Here is a 21665-nt window from a genome sequence, read left to right as displayed (position 1 = left end):
TTATACTTTGAGGGTGTTTTTCTGCTAAGGGGACAGGACAACTGCACCGCATCAAAGGGACAATGGACGAGGCCATGTACTGTCAGGGCCAGGGCATTGAAAATGGGTCGTGGATGGGTATACCAGGATGACAGTGCATTAAAATACAAATCAATTTATAACTTTTTTGAAATACGTTTTTCTGGATTTTTGTTGTTGTTATTCTGTCTCTCACTGTTCAAATAAACCTACCATTAAAATTATAGATTGATAATTTCTTTGTCAGTGGGCAAATGTACAAAATCAGCAGGGGATCAAATAATTTTTTCCCACATTGCAAGTGCAGCTGCACCTTTTATTTACACACTTTCTAAATAAAGTGCAAAAGGAAATAATTTTAAATTAGTAAACAAGAGCTGATAAAAAAAAAAAAACTGTAACTTGAATGCAATGTAAGTCGCTTTGGATAAAAGCGTCTGCTAAATGCATAAATGTAAAATGTAAATGTAAATGTTTTCATCAGCTGTTTGGACTCCAACTTCTCCAAATCTGTTTGGATGAAGAAACTCACCTCCATCTTGGATGGCCTGAGGGTGTGTACATTTTCAGACATTTGTAATTTCTGGGTAAAATACTCCTTTACACTTGAAAAATAACAGCAAGCTAACCAGTCACTACATGCAGTGTTTTCAATTGTCTCCAGAAAACCAGTACTGAATATATGTCAAGATGTACTGAGATGCAGTGAAAATCAGCAGAACAACTATTTCACTTAACTTGAAGACAGCAAAGGAGGTTTCAAATAAACCTATTTTTTTGCTTCCTGGAGGTGTCCAGGACCCAGACTGGAATGTGTTGGCAGTGCTTACAGGGTCCTCATTGAATTCAGTCTTTCCAAACTCTGTGGCAGAGGCATGACCTTTGACCTGAGTCTGAACAGGTCGGGCCACCAAACCTTCCTAATACTCTTTGGCCTGGAGGGCTTTATCCTTCTCCTCTGCCTCTACAGCTCTGATTTTGATCTGCTCCCTGTAATGTTCGTTCTGTAGCAACTCCTATAGAGGGCAACAGACAAGTGGTAACACGACACTCTGAGTGATGTGTTCATTACAACATAACTAGCTATAGATTTGTCATTTTCAGACATTATTTTAGACATTATATAGCCTTGATAGGCACTCTCAATATAATCAGACACAAAAAATACCTCTATTGTAGGTGGCTGCTTCCGCCTGCCTCTGATCCAAGCTACGGAAAAGTAAAGACAAGAGATAATGATGTTCAACAAGGAACTAAGTTAATATATCACTTGATAACAATATGAAAACATTTACATTTTAAAGTACAATATGATAAAACATCTAATATTGGGCTTATGACAAATATATTCTTTACTAAGGCCAGTTTTCAAATATGCAAACAGTTCATTTTAGTTTAGACAGTTAATACAGAAACTATCTGGACTGAAATTTACATTCACTTTGAGTCGTAGAAGGTTACACAATTATCTAGCATTAATACGGTCATCTGATTGGTTCTTACTCCCGGTCTGACCAATCCGAGTACGCGTTGTAGATACGTTACAACATGGCTGCCTCCTATCCAACAAAATGCACAACAATCATATTTAAAAGCTGAAATACGCATTTAGTGCGTTGTGAAAAATGAATTTGTTTAGTTTAAAAACGCGGTTTTACAGGCTAAAAAATCGCCACGCAAAAGCTTGGGTAAAAGACTTTAAACAGACATCTGTTATGGTTATTTCACTCTGACAACACAGTCATACCGTGCAATACCCAAATAAACAGAAAAGCTTCAATGTCTCTACAACGATGCTGAGTTTTCTTTATGCCAGGCAATCAGGGCTTGACGACCCAGTTCGTCTGAGACGTGCAGAGTCTACAAGAAGGTAATTCAAGTTTTTGTTCACATTATATATGTATGTGAACTGTGTATGTTTATGTATACATAAATACACACACATACAGTATATATTTAGAAAATATTTACACACATTCATATTCTTATATTATATATATTTAATATATACACATAACATATTTTTCTTAAATATATACATGTGTTTTTAGTTATATATACATAATAAATATACACAGTATACACATTATGTAAACAAAAACCTTTATTTTGTACACTATTAATCGCGATTGACAGCACAAAAAAAATAGGGGAAAAAACTTTTTAAACTAACACATTTCACTATTTGTTTTTTGGTATTGTGTAATGATGTTAACATTCAAGTATTGTTATTTTTAACGTTTGCTGGAATAATTAATGCATAGATGAGAATGTTGGACTAGTAAACTGCTTTATTTATTTATGTATGTTCACTGAAAAAGTGGCATAACCCAATCTACCATACTGTATCTTTAGGGTGCTGAGTCTGGAGTTGAACCACAACAGAGATGTTGATCGTATTCATGGCAATGGAATTAACACCCTGGACATTGAGCTTATTGATGGAAGATAGTAAGTGTACTATAACCATAGAATTCACATTTACATATATTTGCATGCAGTACACAATTATTTTCCTGTGATGACCCCCATATAACAAGAAGACAGTAAATACAGCAAATTTCTGGCCTGGTTTGCATTCCAGTATGTTGTCAGGTGGATCTGATGGCGTAATTGTGATCTATGACTTGGAAAACAACAGCAAGAAGCCTCAATACACTTGCAAAGCAATCTGCACAGTGGGCAGGTCAGTATGACTCCATTCTCTTTCACAGTGATCCAGTAACCACCAGATGGCAGTATGATATTTTCAGATTTTAATGTGTTTGCATGTAATGTCTTGCTTTCACATCTAAATTTTTTCTGTGAAGGTCCAGTCGGCATGTGCATAAATTCAGCGTTGAAACAGTGCAGTGGTACCCACATGACACTGGTATGTTTGTATCCAGTTCATTTGACAAAACCATGAAAGTCTGGGACACAGAAACTCTGAAGGTGTGTCTAAGTCTGTGTCCGCAAGATTACTCTTTTTTTTTTTTTTTTTCTTATATTTATTTAATAATATATTGTATGTATGCATGTCCACATATTGCTATTTTCACTTCTGGTCAGTTCCTTCCTAACTGCATGTCATTTGTTCTGTCCTTGCACAACGACAGCAACGTTGAATCTAATCGAATCTATAAGTATACATGACCACCTGCTTTTACCCAGTCCACAAAGTCCCCACAGTTTTTTCACAAATGTAATTTAGCTAATTATCCCACAACTGAAAGCAGTAAGCCATTGTGGAACCAACAATCTGCTCAAACAGTGGCTCTTTTGTGGTGTCAAATGTCCCTTATCTGTTGGCCCTTCATCTGGTATTTGTATTGTAACTGACACACAGGAATGGTCCCCAAGCAACATTCAATGCCTTCTGCTCCCTTAAGCACATCTAACATGGGTGTATATATGTCTGTTTCCCTTTTAAAATATTATTTTATCACATTACGTTTCACTGAATATTATTTATTTATTCATGTATTTATTTATTTCAGCCAGCTGAGGAGTTCCAGTTTGATGGTAATGTCTACTGCCATCACATGTCTCCTATAGCCAGGAAGCACAGTCTTGTAGCAGGTGTGTTCTCTGACCAAACCAAATCTTCTGCATTTGACTGGTCTTTTTCACTTCTCAGCACTCGTTACTCTTTGATTTGATTCAGTTAAAATTTAGAATCCTTAGAGCTTTAGAGTAGCACATTCAAAGCTTCTACATCTTCAGATGGCCTTCAAAAAAAGAGTTTATTCCTAAAATCTATGTTTTAGGCAGATGCTTGTATCTGCTCTAGAATATTCTTTAGGTAAAGTGGAAATATTTGAGGGATATTTATCATCATTATCATTAAATGGGGAGATGGTGAAATATTTCCTGCTTTAGATATGAGAAGTGAGGAATCGAGGCACTTATCTACTAATCAAGAAGGACAGGTTATGAACGCCTCCATGTAACATTGTCTCAATCTTTTCTTTTCTCTACCCCCCCCCCCCCCCCCCCCCCCCCCCCCACTGAGTTTCAATGAACTCACAATTCATTTTTCCCCACTTCCATTTTTTTTCAGGAAAAAACAACAACTTGTTTTAAAAATTACTTTTTCTAAATAATCTTCCATAGTATAATAAGAAGTGACATGATTATATGCTGAAGAGCCAAATGCAACCTTCTCTATAATGTAATATTTATCAGAAGTTAGGGTCTGCCCTGATCAGTCTTTTTGTCTTCGCTAAATTATCTTTACAGCTACAAGAAATATTACGTCAAGTGTGATATCAAGGCCTTTACAGAATTTCACACCTGTTTCCAACTTCATGCATGTCAAACATTATTAATTTTGGGTGTTCTGAGTTCTCTTGTGTTCGAGGCATGGTTCACATAAACATTTCTGATAAATTTGGTCTGACAGCTCTGACTAACACCTCCAACGTTTCCATTTACTTGAATCCATTAAAATGTAAATTTGATTAAGCATTATTATTTAAGTAAACTGTATTTGTATGTTTATTGTGATTTAGTTAAAAATCTGGTCAACTTTTATGACCAATTTATGCCAGAAAATCTGGCATCTCACATACGTTTTCTTGCAACTGCATAATCAGAATAATTTTTTTAATTATATTTAACATTTTCCCACAAGTTTATCATTTGTATTCCAGTACATAAATCTTATAAAATAACTATAACAAACTATTGTGCAATTACTTGCCACAAACACATATTGATGTGTTCAGTGTCTTGCCCTTAACACTGGGTTCAGAGCTCCTACAAACAGTGTGTCTGAGCTGTTGTGTTATTCTTCTCACTCGGCTCTATTGTGCTCTGTGTTGGCAGTTGGTACCAAAGACCCCAAAGTGCAGCTTTGTGATCTGAAGTCTGGATCCCGCATCCACATCCTTCAGGGTGAGTAATGCCATTTGTTTCTGAATGGAGACAGCCCTGGTGAAAGGATATTGTACGCTTTTAAAAGCCAAAGCTCAAATGTTTTGAACAGACATAGGTTATTAAATCATGGCCATATTAGTAGCAATTTTCCCAGATTTTTCTGTTCATCTCATATACCGCAATGCAAGATTTACACTACCATTCAAATATTGAGTGGTATTTATATAATGGTATTTAAGGGCAGTCGTGGCCTAATTGTTAGAGAGTCGGACTCGTAACCCAAAGGTTGTGAGTTCGAGTCTCCGGTTTGGCAGGAATTGTGGGTGGGAGGAGTGAATGTACAGCGCTCTCTTCCACCTTCAATACCACGACTGAGGTGAGACCCTTGAGCAGGCGCGCAGATGACACTAGGGCCGGTGGGACATGACCCCCCAAGATTCATAGTGACCCGATCCGTCCCCCTCACTGTCTCTACGAAAGGCAACATCAGTATACGGAGGATAAATCAGGGTTTCCGCTATGTACATTAGCCTAAGTAGTGGCGGCCAGGCCACACGCACTAAACCATTTTTGAAAAACGCTTTTGACTGCAGTGTCTGACAGAGTCCCAAAACACATGTAGCCAATCAGCAGTAAGAGGGCGTGTCTTGTACTGATAGAGCGAAGAGAGCGCTCCATTTGAGTGCACAGGAGTCAGGACGTATATTAGCAGATCGACTATAGATAGAGAGAGATGGCAGATTAAAAAAAAGAGGAAAATATCATAGAAACAAAACATTAAAAAGAAGGGTTACGACCACTCCTCTGGGTGTGTGTTCACAATGTGTGTGCGCTTAGGATGAGTTAAAGGGGTCATATGATGCAATTTCAAGTTTTTGTTTCTCTTTGGAGTGTTACAAGGTAATTGTGCATAGATAAGATCCCTGAAGTTGCAAAGACTAAAGTCTCAAAACCAAAGAGATATTCTTTATCAAAGTTAAGACTCTGCCACGCCCCCCTAAAGCGGCTCGTTCAAACATGCCCCCACATCTTGACGTCAAGATGTGGCAATATTTGCATAATGCAGCCCAAATGTTCACGCAAAGAAAGAAGGTGTGGTTACAGTAACCGCAGTAGTGTTAATGCAGCTGTGTCAGCGAGACACTGTGTGTTTCTAAGACTGCGCTTGTCGGAAGGAGGGACTTTGTAGAAATCGAAGCGTTTGAGAGAGGCGGGGCATAGAGGGATTACAATAATGTACAGTATCTGAAAAATAATGTGTTTTTTGAACAATAAAACATGTCAACATATTCTGTTAAACCAAATACACAAAATAATGATATTTAAAAAAGCATCATATGACCTCTTTAAATGCAGAGCACAAATTCTGAGTATGGGTAACCATACTTGGCCACATCTCACGTCACTTTCATTTGTGGTTGGTAAGATTTTGTAATGTGCATTAAAATAATAATATTGTGAAATAATGTAATAGTTTAAAATAAATGTTTTCTGTTTTAAAATATTTTAATATTGTGATGCAAAGCTGAATTTTCAATTGTCATTCAGTGTCACATGATCCTTCAGAAATCATCCTAATACGCTGATTTGGTGTTCAAGAAACACTCTTATCTCTGTATATCAATGTTGAAAACGATTGTGCTGCTTAATATTTTTGTGGAAATTGATAAATGTTTTTCCGGATACATTGATAAATGTAAAGTTCAAAGAAGCAGCGTTTATTTGAGATAGAAATCTTTTGTATCATTAATAATGTCTTTAGTGACACTTTTGATCAATTCAGTGTGTCCTTGCTAAATAAATGTATTAAGTATTTGACCTCAAACTTTTGAGAGGTAGTGTACAAACATTGAGAGTTGGCCAAGGTGTCAGTTATCATAAAAACAAGTTTTCCCTGGTAGGTCACAGGGGAGAGATCCTCTCAGTGAGATGGTCTCCACGATATGAGCACATCCTGGCCTCCGCCAGGTAAGCACTTCCACACCTGCACAAATGTCAATGCACTCAACTTTCATTTGCTGCCATAACAATAAACAACCACATCTTGTGCTATATGATGCTGTTTATTTAACAATTGAGGATTATTTATGGTAAATTTCGTTTTTTAAATAATCAAGTCACATGCAGTATTTATGCATAATGTCTTTTCAAAAGATGCTGTTTTCTTAATGTGAGTGAATGAGAGTGAGATAATTAGCCACTGGGGACTTTTGAAACTGCCCTTCCCTCCTGGAAAATTAAGAAAACAGAGCTGTGTGTCAGCCTTCTGCAAGATTGTTTGCTAAATCTATTTTACAAGTAAACTGAGATAAAAATTTGAACTAAGCACATAAAGTTCTAGGAAGAAACTGATTGTAGAAAGACTTTCAGGCATTTTGGTATCTGTTTTGGTATTCATTTTGTTTCCCAAACGAGATTGCCTAATTTAGGAGGGCATAAGAATGATTATGTTAGCATTACATAAACGGAGGGATCAAACTTGTTTAAAGGCCAGTTTTGAATCTGACCTCACCATCTGTAGGAGATTTATTTATCGTGCATTATTGCTATAACTCTTGTGTAATGGATTTCCTATCAGCACTGACAGTAGGGTTCATGTCTGGGATGTGAGAAGAGCCTCTGGGAGTCTTTTTACTTTGGACCAGCACAATGGGGACAAATCGAAGGCCTCCTCTGAATCAGGTGAAATCACACTTGTTTCATCAAACCTCATGAGGATAAATGTGTTTTAATCTTTACACGATAACTTCGGGAAAATGAACTGCACGATGAATCTGTAAGATGTTGTAATTAGTTAAATTTTAACTGAAAAGCATTTGAGAGGCAGTTCATGAAGCTGTATTGAAAATATAATTTACTGTGTGCATTTTAGAAAATGAATGAATATTGCTACCTAAATAGTGCATAAGAATTAATATGCGATTTAATTTTAAAGCAAATTCAGATGATGAAGGCTGTTGCCACAGCAAAGAGTGCAGCAAGCAGAATTAAATGACCAATAACCTCTGTGTGTAAAAGATGCTGAAAACTCATTTTGCTGCATCAGACAAAGAGCTTTTTATATACTTTATAGACCTGTCTATAATCACCCACATTATACTTTATATATTTATTTATTTAATTTTTTTTCTTCTGTCACAGAAATCAAAGCAAAATAAAATGAACACACACACACACACAGTCAGTTTAATACACTAATGTAGTACAAATAATATTCTATCAATATTATGTATTATAAATATATAAAATAATTAAATTTATACACTTTAATTTAAATGTGCATATACTGTGTGTGTGTGTGTGTGTGTGTGTGCATTTGATTTGTAGAATAATATACAATACAAATATATTTATTATTTATTATATTCATTATTTAGAAAATTATATATTATATACAGTATATAGGGCAAGATTAATCGCATCCAAAATAAAAGTTGTTTACATAATGTGTGTGTACTGTGTACAGTGTATACAGTCAGGTCCATAAATATTGGGACATCGACACAATTCTAACATTTTTGGCTCTATACACCACCACAATGGATTTCAAATGAAACGAACAAGTGCTTTAACTGCAGACTGTCAGCTTTAATTTGAGGGTATTTACATCCAAATCAGGTGAACGGTGTAGGAATTACAACAGTTTGCATATGTTCCTCCCACTTGTTAAGGGACCAAAAGTAATGGGACAGAATAATAATCATAAATCAAACTTTCACTTTTTAATACTTGGTTGCAAATCCTTTGCAGTCAATTACAGCCTGAAGTCTGGAACGCATAGACATCACCAGACGCTGGGTTTCATCCCTGGTGATGCTCTGCCAGGCCTCTACTGCAACCGTCTTCAGTTCCTGCTTGTTCTTGGGGCATTTTCCCTTCAGTTTTGTCTTCAGCAAGTGAAATGCATGCTCAATCGGATTCAGGTCAGGTGATTGACTTGGCCATTGCATAACAGTCCACTTCTTTCCCTTCAAAAACCCTTTGGTTGCTTTTGCAGTATGCTTTGGGTCATTGTCCATCTGCACTGTGAAGCGCCGTCCAGTGAGTTCTGAAGCATTTGGCTGAATATGAGCAGATAATATTGCCCGAAACACTTCAGAATTCATCCTGCTGCTTTTGTCAGCAGTCACATCATCAATAAATACAAGAGAACCAGTTCCACTGGCAGCCATACATGCCCACGCCATGACACTACCACCACCATGCTTCACTGATGAGGTGGTATGCTTAGGATCATGAGCAGTTCCTTTCCTTCTCCATACTCTTCTCTTCCCATCACTCTGGTACAAGTTGATCTTGGTCTCATCTGTCCATAGGATGTTGTTCCAGAACTGTGAAGGCTTTTTTAGATGTCGTTTGGCAAACTCTAACCTGGCCTTCCTGTTTTTGAGGCTCACCAATGGTTTACATCTTGTGGTGAACCCTCTGTATTCACTCTGGTGAAGTCTTCTCTTGATTGTTGACTTTGACACACATACACCTACCTCCTGGAGAGTGTTCTTGATCTGGCCAACTGTTGTGAAGGGTGTTTTCTTCACCAGGGAAAGAATTCTTCGGTCATCCACCACAGATGTTTTCCGTGGTCTTCCGGGTCTTTTGGTGTTGCTGAGCTCACCGGTGCGTTCCTTCTTTTTAAGAATGTTCCAAAAAGTTGTTTTGGCCACGCCTAATGTTTTTGCTATCTCTCTGATGGGTTTGTTTTGTTTTTTCAGCCTAATGATGGCTTGCTTCACTGATAGTGACAGCTCTTTGGATCTCATCTTGACCGTTGACAGCAACAGATTCCAAATGCAAATAGCACACTTGAAATGAACTCTGGACCTTTTATCTGCTCATTGTAATTGGGATAATGAGGGAATAACACACACCTAGCCATGGAACAGCTGAGAAGCCAATTGTCCCATTACTTTTGGTCCCTTAACAAGTGGGAGGCACATATGCAAACTGTTGTAATTCCTACACCGTTCACCTGATTTGGATGTAAATACCCTCAAATTAAAGCTGACAGTCTGCAGTTAAAGCACATCTTGTTCGTTTCATTTGAAATCCATTGTGGTGGTGTATAGAGCTAAAAATGTTAGAATTGTGTCGATGTCCCAATATTTATGGACTTGACTGTATATATGTATATATAAATACAAACACGTGTGTATATATATATATATATATATATATATATATATATATATATATATATATATATATATATATATATATATATTTAAATATGATTTATGTATGCATGTAAATGTTTCTCAAAGATATATACATATACACTCACTGGCCACTTTATTAGGTAAACCTTGCTAGTACTGGGTTGGACCCCCTTTTGCCTTCAGAACTGCCTTAATTCTTTGTGGCATAGATTCAACAAGGTGTTGGAAACATTCTTCAGAGATTTTGGTCCATATTGACATGATAGCATCACGCAGTTGCTGCAGATTTGTCAGCTGCACATCCATGATGATGCGAATCTCCCGTTCCACGACATCCCAAAGGTGCTCTATTGGATTGAGATCTGGTGACTGTGGAGGCCATTTGAGTAAAGTGAACTCATTGTCATGTTCAGGAAACCAGTCTGAGATGATTTGAGCTTTGTGACATGGTGCATTATCCTGCTGGAAGTAGCCATCAGAAGATGGGTACATTGTAGAAAAAAAAGGGATGGACATGGTCAGCAAAAATTTCAGGTAGGCTGTGGCGTTTAAACGATGCTCAATTGGTACTAAGGGGCCCAAACTGTGCCAAGAAAATATCCCCCACACCATTACACCACCACCACCAGCCTGAACCGTTGAGACAAGGCAGGATGGATCCATGCTTTCATGTTCTTTACGACAAATTCTGACCCTACCATCTGAATGTCGCAGCAGAAATCGAGACTCATCAGACCAGGCAACGTTTTTTCAATCTTCTATTGTCCAATTTTGGTGAGCCTGTGCCAATTGTAGCCTCTGTTTCTTGTTCTTAGCTGACAGGAGCGGCACCCGGTGTGGTCTTCTGCTGCTGTAGCCCATCTGCGTCAGGGTTCGACGTGTTGTGCGTTCAGAGATGGTATTCTGAATACCTTGGTTGTAACGAGTGGTTATTTGAGTTACTGTTGCCTTTCTATCATCTCTAACCAGTCTGCCCATTCACCTCTGACCTCTGACATCAACAAGGCATTTTCGTCCACACAACTGCCGTTCACAGGATATTTTCTCTTTTTTTCTGACCATTCTCTGTAAACCCTAGAGATGGCACCAACAACCATTCCACGTCACTTAAATCCCCTTTCTTCCCCATTCTGATGCTCGGTTTGAACTTCAGCAAGTCGTCTTCACCACATCTAGATGCCTAAATGCATTGAGTTGCTGCTATGTGATTGGCTGATTAGCAATTTGTGTTACCGAGCAATTGAATAGGTGTACCTAATAATGTGGCCGGTGAGTGTACATGTACGTGTGTATTTATATATAAATACACACAGTACACACACATTATGTAAGCAAACTTTTATTTTGAATGTGATTAATCTATTTGACAGCCCTAAAAATAAAAAGTAAAAAATATTTAATGTAATATGTTACTTTTCTTCCAGTGAACACAGCACACAATGGGCGAGTGAATGGATTGTGCTTCACAGCTGACGGACTTCATCTCCTCACTACTGGGACAGATGATCGCATTCACCTGTGGAACAGTGCCACAGGGGAAAACACATTAGTGAGTAGCAGTTAGGCTTGTTTGAAGACTTTCTTAATAACTAATCTCTGTTTTGTAAAGAGTATCAAGAACTATATTTTGAGCCCATGTTCATGCAACATAAGGAATGTCTACTCTCATGAGTGTTACTGGCCTTCTGTGGGTCAAAAGAGTTCATTCCAAAAGCAACTGAGACAGAAAGTTGCCAGACATTAAAACAAGATACAATCATCTGAAGACAGTCACATGTTTTCCTAAACACTTTATTTATTAATGACAAGAAATATGTTCTTTAAAAATGGCGATGCATATTTTTTTATCTGCTAAGCTGTTCATTTATTGCTAAGAAATCCTTATTTCTCATTAACAGGTGAACTATGGGAAAGTCGTGAATGAGAGTCGCAAAGGCCTCAAATTTACCGTATCGAGGGGCTGCAGTCCGGAGTTTGTGTTTGTGCCATGTGGCAGTTCGGTAGCGGTGTATGGGCTTCACTCAGGAGAGCTGATCACTATGTTGAGGGGACATTATAATAACGTAGACTGCTGTGAGTTCCACCCAGACTATCAGGTAATGTTGATCCTGATGATTTGCTTAGTTGTTTAGTCTTTACTAATAAACTAAACAAGCTAAATGTATACCATTAAGTAAAACAATTTAAAACTTCTGAGGTCTTGCAATTATTTAATGAGATCTGTATTAGCTCATAGACTCATTATTGACTGTGAATCTGTGGGGTGCATTTTTAGGAGCTGTATAGTGGAGGTAAAGACTGTAACGTCCTGGCCTGGGTCCCAGTGCTGAGACAGCCTGACATTGAGGATGATGAAACCAACTCTAAAAGGGTAAAACGGTTTGAGGCATTTTTTAATATGAAACGTGTTGTGTATTTTCACTGGCTCTTATTTAAAAATCTGAGGTTGATTGAATTAATGGTGCACCTTAATGTGAAATACAATGCCATGTGGATCAGCGGTTTAAATATTTAAAGATCTGCAGGTTTGGGCTAGGTGGGGCAAAAAGTGAATCCAAATTTGTGCTCATGTAAACACATTTTCCAACCTTGCTTATGTCTCTCAGCCAATAGATAAGATCAGATGACCTGACAAAAACTATACCCATTATGGCATGTGTTCGGGTACAGTTGCTATCAGTCATTGTATACGTGAGATGTGCATGTTAGCTGGAGTCACATCTTGATGGCTTGTAGTTTATTAATAACATCCTGCTCTACCAGTTTTTCTGGCAAAAAAATATACACATATTAGCCACATTGATATACACATATTAGCTTTTAGCAATTACATGGCTTAGTGATATGTTTTATTTTTAGCCATGTATTTGGAAGAACTTTAATAAATACACAACAATATATACATTTTTATTTTTATTTATAAATTTAACATTTTTGTTTATTATTAATTCGTTTTTTTTGTATTTCTTTTTTTTGTTGGTATTGTGGTTTGAGAAAAATGCTTGTTTAAAAAACTTATGTTTAAAAAAATATTAATTCTAAATTGTCACACAAAAATATTTCTAGTTTTCATAAATTTTTGAAAGTTTTTTCTTTTGCAATAATAGCTGGAATTCTTTCACCCATAACTCCATAACAGCTATAATTTCATAAACTTATATATGCAACTGTAGCATCTAAGCTATAATTAAACATCACTGAATCGTGTAGGCTTATTAATGATCAAATGTTTAATGTTTCTGAATATTCTGGATGCATATTTTTACAGGGTGGGGCACAAGCTGCTATCAATCCTGCTTTTGAAGATGCCTGGAGCAGCGATGAAGACTGACAGAACAAGGAACCCATCGCTCTGTTTTCTAATATCCAAATAAACCACTATATACACTCCTGCAGAGGTTAAAGTGCTCTTAATGCATTCAAATGAATATTGCATTGATGGGTGCATTTAAAGTCACTGTAAATAAAAAATACTCATGGGTGTTGAGTACTTCCATTGGTTGTCACCTACTGGTTTGCCTGTGGATCTTAAGTTTTACATCGTCTTGAACTTGTACCTTGGGCTTCACTTCTATGGGATTTACATTTCACCTGGATGTGAACTACAAGTTTTCATACTTTTAGAACAAATAAATACTACGATTTAGTGTAACAAAATACAATAAATAAAAACTAAAAACTTTGATTATGCTGAACCTATTTGTTTTTACTTCTGTGGGATGATCAGCAAATTGTTCACGCTTTATATTTGAGCTTTAGACACTGAATGTAGTTAGAAAAAGATCCATGCTGACTGTATCATTTGTACTGTGGAGTTTATGCGAATACGAATACTGTTTGTTTTTGTTTTTCTAACTTGAAAAATAAAGGAAGTTTTGGAACATTTTATAAATCAATATATTGTAACATCACTAATCTGTCGCAATTACTTGGCACAATACTTTTGATCTCATACATTTCTTTATTAGATGGGAGTCGTGCAACCAATGGCGTGCAGGTATTTCGAGTCCTGATGCGACATTTGACCAATCAGAGCTCTCAGTCTCGGAATCAGGTGAACGGCTCCGCCCACCGCCCGCTCCTCTCAGCGAAGACGGAACTCCGGCGTCTGAAAAAGTGATTGATGGAGGTCGTGTGGTCAAACTATTAGCTTTTACTTTTTAAACGACTTTACCTGGCCGAGAGGCAGAATACGAGCGTCCTCGTGAACGCAGAGCGGGAGGACCTCGAGGTGTGCGTGAAAATACATACCTGAACTTTTGTCAGTTTTGTCACGGTAAGACAGGTGCACGCGCACCTGCATTCTTTTGTGAAGTCCATATGCGATATGATGTTGATTTCTTGTAATGATGAGGAAATTCTGTCTTTCCTGTTAAAACACTTGGAGATAATTCCATTATTTCCGCTTAACATTTTGAGTCATTTAATTAGTGCACTGTTTATTCCACAGTGTTTACATCACACTGTTTTTTATGATCACTAAAGGGAGTTAGGCTACTTTATTAGAGCACAGGTGGCATCTGATATGTGTTTATATTTTAGTTTTTTCAGACTTTAAAAAATAATTTGTGCATAACTGAACCTCAAAAGCACGTGGGTGTACACAAAAATATATTTTTAAAATACTTAATGTTTTTATATTTTAACGTATTTTTATTTCTTTGGTAACAAATGTGTATTTTGATATTTTAGTTTTAAATAAGTTTGTACCTTATAGGTAACGTACACCTATGTGCACACAAGTCTGCAGGTTCAGAGAAAGTGTTTTAATTATTTTTTTCTTAATGGTTACATAACTATTATTTAAATTTAGAGTCATTAAAGAGTGTAATATATTCACACACATGCACAGATTTTTAGAGCCAGACTATATTTCAGCTGAATCCAGCACTGGAATTGAACTTGTACATTTGCACAGCCAATATTAAAATTTTCTGGCGTCATAAATCAACTTGTTCCTGATGCAGGTAGCTTTATTTATTTTACCGGTATTTATCAATTGCTGAAAATTCACCAACAAGGAATTCAGCCTATGACTATGGAAATACTCTAAACCAACAGAGCATTTACCACACTCAAACATCATAACACGTCAGATATTATGTTTGGTTTTGGTTAGTATTGGGCTTTGCAGTTAAGCTGTTGGCACCCAGTGTTCAATGCACTTGTGTGGAGGCAAGGTAGTGTCCTCTCACACCTGCAACCTGTCCGTCTCATGGCAACAGGCATGTCGAATCTTGTATTAAAGATTACAGTATCTAGGCAAGAAACTCTCTCCAGATAATTGGACCAGTATGCCCTGAAACACATGTTAGATTAGTTTCTCTTCAAACACTAAAGTGTGTGTTGATGGGAGGAAAAAAAAAATTGGTTTTGATGCTTCACTAGAACAATGCCAAAATTAATGTACAGCTACAGAGTTTTTTTTTTCTTTTTCGTTTTTTTTAATTAGGGCCCTTCCGTTTAAAGTAACCTGTTATTTAACATATTTCATGTTATTTTTATTTGTGTGGACTATGCATAGATACCAGGGAAAACGTTCAATTTTATGCAACATTTTATATGTAATATTTATTTTTTTGTTGCAAAAAGAAGATACGAATACAAATAACGTGTTAGGTTTTCAATTTGCATTAATAGCTAGAAATTATATTTACTATAAATTGATGCAGATCTTGGAAGTATTTTTTGCAGATCCAGCCCTTATTTGTCTTTAATGAATACATTTACATTTATTCATTTAGCTGACGCTTTTATCCAAAGCGACTTACAATTGCTATGTATGTCAGAGGTCGCACGCCTCTGGAGCAACTAGGGGTTAAGTGTCTTGCTCAGGGACACATTGGTGTCTCACAGTGGATTCGAACCCGGATCTCTCACACCAAAGGCATGTGTCTTATCCACTGCGCCATCACCACCCCCCATGGGTAAACTACACTACCCATGAATAAAATGCACTTTTCTGGTAATGGTATCATGTAGAGAACAACTAAGTGTCTCCATTGTATGCATCTCTGCGTTAAGCTGTTTTCTGGTATGTTACTGTACATTGTTCTCTGCGCTCTGCATATCTTCATTTATCCACCCCCGTTGTTTTATGGCCTGTCCTGTCCTGAACATACAATGACTGCTTAGCATTGTGTCCCAACACTCGCCCTCTTGTTCAGCTCAGAGTTTGCTAGAGAGGATGGACGATGGCCCAACTGCTGATTTTAACTTCTTGTGTTTTCTTACCACAATACAGCGTTTCATGGTGCCACCATACACAAGTCATTCCTGCTTTATTTTAGAGCATTTAGGTTCTACATCATGGCATGTCATACTTTCATGAAGGGAATAGTACTGTGAAGGTGTAATTCAAGATTGTTCAATTATAAATTCAGTCTGAATAATGTGGCATTTAAGTTAAATGAGTTAATTGTGGGATGGGTGACTTTTAAATGCACTAAATATAAGTCATCCATCACATGTACACTTTGTGTTTGTGACCTTAGGCTCCGACCATTGGCAGTGATGGCGTTCTGTGAGTTCACATCCACAGCTGCACAGCTGTATGACAAGTGGATGAAAGATGCAGGTAAGGTTTCTGACATCAGAAAATTTAAATATTAATGTAAAAATGCACACATTGAAACCTCATTAACTCCCATAGGGTGCAGCAGTCAGGTTTCAGAAGTAAAAAGTGCACTATTTTCTCTGTAAGGGAGATTTTGTTTTTTAACTATAACTTAAAAAGCATTAAAGACAGACCTACTGTCTATGAGATTGATAAATGATGGTAATAGGCTTTTTTTGAAGCCATGAGGCCACATTATTTTATCTTATTTTTTTAAATCATGTTTAAAAGTGGAATTCCTGGTGAAAAACTACATTACCCATGAAATCTTCATCGATCAGAGAAACAACTATTTAGCACCCGCCCACATAATTGAGTGTGTGCTCTTTATTAAACTGTTTAGTATTTGTGCATATATAAGCTTATTTTGCAACAAATGTAAAATATATTGTATTTATATGTAATTGACATCTTTGAATCAATAGTTTTATGTTTCAACATTGTTAAAAATCCCTATTGGATAAATACTTCCAGAACTGGTACTGTTGCACTCTAGTCTGTGTCTTTTATTTTAATCTTTCAGTGCATGTTTAATCCAATGACTTGCTTTGTGTATCCCAACTGATTCTGTTCCTAATCCTATATTGTTGAAATGTAATCATTTCTCATTCATTACTATATTTTATTGATCTCAGAGGATTATGGTGTACAACAAGAGCAGTGTCAAATATAGATTAATTAATCTAATTAAGGTACTATAGATGTTACTGTACATGGAGACATTACAATGGAGTGCAGATATTCTTCTAATGTGATTTCAGACCCCAGGACAGAAGACTGGCTGCTCATGTCCTCGCCGCTGCCCCAAACAGTTATTCTTGCATTTTACATCTACTTTGTGATGTTACTGGGGCCCAGGTTAATGGAGAACAGGAAACCGTTTGATCTGAAGTGGGTCCTCATCATCTATAATTTCAGCGTTGTGGCTTATTCTCTTTACATGTGTTATGAGGTAAATCTGTTTCTGTTTGCTAGCAGGCAAACCTATTGTTGTGTTTTGCTCGGGAGTTTACAAAGACACGTTTTTATGAACGTGTTTTGTTAGATTCCATTGAGTTATGTTATCATTTCACTGTTAGTTTCATGCAGGTCACACATTAAGTTAATTTGTAAATGGCTGGAATGAGTTTACTCGCATCGGTGTCTGCTTCAGTTAACTAAAAATTTACAATTTACTTATCCTTGTTGTTCTAAACTTGTATGATTGTCTTTCTTCTGTGGAGCATAAAAGATGATGTTCTGCAAAATGTCTGAAGCAGCTCTTTTACGTACAATTTAAGTGGATGTGATTCATACTTCCAGTCACCATACAAAAAACTTTTGCTATACTTCAAGACTTCTGAAGCATGTAGAACAAACTGAAAAGTATAATTGGTGAAAATCAAAGGTATTGGGTCACCCCTTCTAATGAACATGTTTGACTACTTTAGTAATTTCTATGAGTACAAATCTTAATTTTTAAGCATAAAATTATATTCTAAGGAATTGTGTGCTTCTAATTTTATAGCAACAGTTTGGACAGGACCCTTTTCTATTCTAACATGACAGTGCCTCTGTGTATAAGACACGGTTCAAAAAGACATGATTGATTGAGTCAGTGTGGAAGAACTTGACTGGTCTGCAGAAAGCCAAGTCCTAATCCCAGCTGAACTCCTCTGGTTTGACTTTAAATGCAGACCTTGAGCCAAAAACTTATCACCAAACACCATTTCTTGCATTTATGAGCACACAATTCCCTAGAATATCATTCTATGCTTTAACATTAAGATTTGTACTCATAGAAATGACTAAAGTAGTCAAACATGCTCATTAGAAGGGGGTGACCCAATTCTTTTGGCAATATAGTGGATGTAAACATTATCTGTTTTTTGGTAAATGCACCATTTAGTTAATCTCCAGATTAAATGACCAAAGATGAATTTCTTTTCTGCAGTTTGTGATGTCAGGCTGGGGAACAGGGTATTCATTTGGCTGTGATCTGGTAGACTACTCTCGATCGCCAAAAGCCATGAGGGTGAGAGCAGAAGAAATGTTGCCTTACCTGCTTTGAGAAGCTTGTAACCTGGCTCCAGGTTTAGGTGTTTTGCTTGGATGTGGTTGATTTCACTTGACTTAAATGATTCACAGGACCATTCAGACCAAGCAATACACTGACTGCTGAGTACTGTATATCTGATGAATTTAGTGATTCATTTGTCTCTTCTACAACTTCTGTTAAGTGATTCATTCAAGTTTAGTGTAGTTTAAATAACAGGTTTTATATTTAATACTTTGTTGGGAATTTGTGCTTAATCTACATTTCTCTGTATCCAGATGGCATGGACTTGCTGGCTTTATTACTTCTCCAAGTTTATTGAGTTGTTGGACACAGTAAGTAATGTTTCATATTTATTACCTTGGTTTTGTTGCATCTAAAATGCTACAGTTTGGCAAGAAGCAACTAGTTGTCTGTCACATCTTTGACACACTGTCAGTCAGCAATATTAGTGTTCTCTCAGGTTATGCAAAATGGAAGAAATTGTGGTATTGTGAGTCATAGACAAAACTTCTGTTAAGTGGTTAGGTGGAAAGATGGAAGAGAGCATTTTAGTGTCTCTTGCCTGAGGTGATTGCTTTTCTTATAGAGAAGTGACCAGTTACCACAGAAAATAATTTTGACTCATCTGTCAGTAAGTAACAGAATGGTGCGATTGCATTGGATTTTCACTGAAACTTCAAATTACAATATGGATCGCAGCCATTTTACACCCTTTTTATATCTATATGGTATTTAGTGCTGTCCATGTGATCAGATGTTAACACTGGGTCTTCTCTGCCTTTTCTGGACAGGTTTTCTTTGTGCTGAGGAAAAAGCACAATCAGGTGACCTTCCTACATGTCTACCATCATTCCATCATGCCTTTCACTTGGTGGTTTGGAGTCCGGTTTTCTCCAGGCAGGGATTTGTCTCTTCTACAATTGCATGAATGCACATAAAAGATGAATTTCCTATAGATGTCTGTTTGGTTCGATGTTGCAGGTGGTTTGGGGACGTTTCACGCCCTTCTAAACTGCATCGTTCATGTCATCATGTATACATACTATGGATTGTCAGCTCTGGGCCCTACCTACCAGAAGTTTTTATGGTGGAAGAAGCATTTGACTTCAATACAGCTTGTATGTATTACAACATTTTAATTTAGTTTTGATGCTGTTTCTTGATCACTGATATGATCAGAGTAGAGGAAATATTTATCTATTTTAGTTATGTTTATATATTTCTGTATTTCTTTTTGTCTTTTTTGGACTGACATTCACTGTCATTTAGAGTTGGTTTTAAATGTCCCATGTAATTTTTTGCTGTTCATTCTACCAACTAGACTGATTTAAGTTGGATTTGACACACTTTATTTTTGTTTGCACTCTCTCTTTTCAGATCCAGTTTGTCATCGTAACCTTACATATTAGCCAGTACTTCTTCATGAAAGACTGTCCCTACCTGTATCCCATATTCATCTACATCATTGCTCTGTATGGTATCATCTTCCTCCTCCTCTTCCTCAACTTCTGGTACCACGCATACACAAAAGGCAAAAGGCTTCCTAAAGGCCTGCAAAACACAACCATGCAACAGAACAACAATGTCATACACCACAAGAAGGAATAACTGGTGCAGTGTGATTAACCAATCAGCAGTGACAATCTACCTAAAACTGCTTTTTGGCTACATTTTTAGAAGACTATTTATATGTACACCATAACCTTTACCTTGATGCCCTGGGAAAACGTTACTGTACAGACTGTGTGTTGCAGTCTGGGCTGGATCTTGCCTTTTACCCTCAGCTGGGCATTTGAGTTGAACTCAAGGTCATTGCCCTCTGGGCTACTCCTGTTTCTACTCATTTTAATTAGTAAATAAGATGAAAGAAGTGTTGGCAACTTTTTCTCCTCTTCCTTCATAAAAACAGAACTGTCTGGAAAGATCTACCACGTACTTTAGGTGCTATCTCCGAAATGCATATTTATGTCTGTCTTTCGCCCTTCACGTGACATTGTGTGAATGGTAGCAGTACTGCAACTGTCCTTGAAGGAACCGATGCATTGATCTCATCTTGCACTATTGGTGAAAAAGGACAGAAATTTGGTTACTTTTTTTTATTTTTTATCTCGTGTCATCATGAATGTCTTAGGATGATTTTCCTGGGACAGGAGCTTGAAATTTTTGTGCAAGGAAATGTTATTATGTTAACTTTTAAATATTTATGGAAAAAAATAAATGCTGTATTCACTTAAGTTGGTGTTTTATTTTTTCATTTTAATTTTTTAACTGCGTTTTCTAATGGACTGGCTATACTTTGGGGAATTTGTGCCCAAAAGTGCGCTAAACCTCAGCACACAGGTGTTTGGGTTAATTTATTGTATTTGTTTATCTTTATGTGAATAGTAGTCTGTTGTATGTCTCCACTGAGGGTTGTGTTTTTAAAATGTAGATGCAAGGTTTTAAATACGCACTTAGCTCTGTGTTCTCACCATGAGAACACAGCTCCCCCATGTGGAGTAAAACATAGTAACAGTCAAGGGGTAAAACAGTCTGGGAAATATTTTGTATATTTTTCAAATAAACACACAATAAACCTAAATTAATTTGGTTGTGTATTGCAGTCACTAGTTTCTTCTCTCTATTTTTGTATGATATAAAACTCTAATTTTGGAAACCTTAAAGGAACAGTTCACCCAAAAATGAAAATGTGCTTAAAACTTAACCTCAGGCCATCCAAGATGCAATGAATGGGTGCCATCAGAATGAGAGTTCAAACGGCTGATTAAAAACATCACAATAACCCACAAGTAATTTACATGGCTCCAGGCCATCATTTAACGTCTTAAGGTAAAAGTTGTTTGTTTGTTAAAAAAAAGAAAAGGAAATATCATGGACTTTTTTTTGTTTTTTTTTTACTTCAAACCATTGCTTCCAGCTAAAGTACTAAGCTAAAATCAAAGTCCTCTATCCATAATATTGCTTTCTCCAGTGAAAA

The 21665-nt window shown here is 36.8% G+C and overlaps 2 protein-coding genes across 2 annotated transcripts; both read left to right on the top strand.

Annotated features, from left to right (window-relative positions):
* Positions 1-1539: 1539 nt before the first annotated feature.
* Positions 1540-13944, top strand: LOC306848083 (DNA excision repair protein ERCC-8-like). The gene is made up of 12 exons (XM_079382419.1): positions 1540-1888; positions 2374-2469; positions 2603-2704; positions 2829-2952; positions 3498-3579; positions 4828-4896; positions 6780-6846; positions 7457-7560; positions 11459-11583; positions 11933-12130; positions 12310-12405; positions 13303-13944. Exons 1-12 carry the CDS (start codon positions 1812-1814, stop codon positions 13363-13365), a joined length of 1203 nt encoding a protein of 400 aa, XP_079238545.1. The 5' UTR covers positions 1540-1811; the 3' UTR covers positions 13366-13944.
* On the top strand, positions 13942-21283 carry LOC306848085 (very long chain fatty acid elongase 7-like). Its single transcript, XM_079382422.1, has 8 exons — positions 13942-14299; positions 16529-16611; positions 17412-17602; positions 18584-18664; positions 18964-19020; positions 19480-19585; positions 19670-19806; positions 20066-21283. Exons 2-8 carry the CDS (start codon positions 16548-16550, stop codon positions 20294-20296), a joined length of 867 nt encoding a protein of 288 aa, XP_079238548.1. The 5' UTR covers positions 13942-14299; positions 16529-16547; the 3' UTR covers positions 20297-21283.
* The last annotated feature ends 382 nt before the right edge of the window (positions 21284-21665 follow it).

Source organism: Barbus barbus (assembly GCF_936440315.1).
Source record: "Barbus barbus genome assembly, chromosome: 28".
Lineage (NCBI taxonomy): Eukaryota > Metazoa > Chordata > Actinopteri > Cypriniformes > Cyprinidae > Barbus > Barbus barbus.
This window is presented reverse-complemented; position numbering and strand designations above follow the sequence as displayed.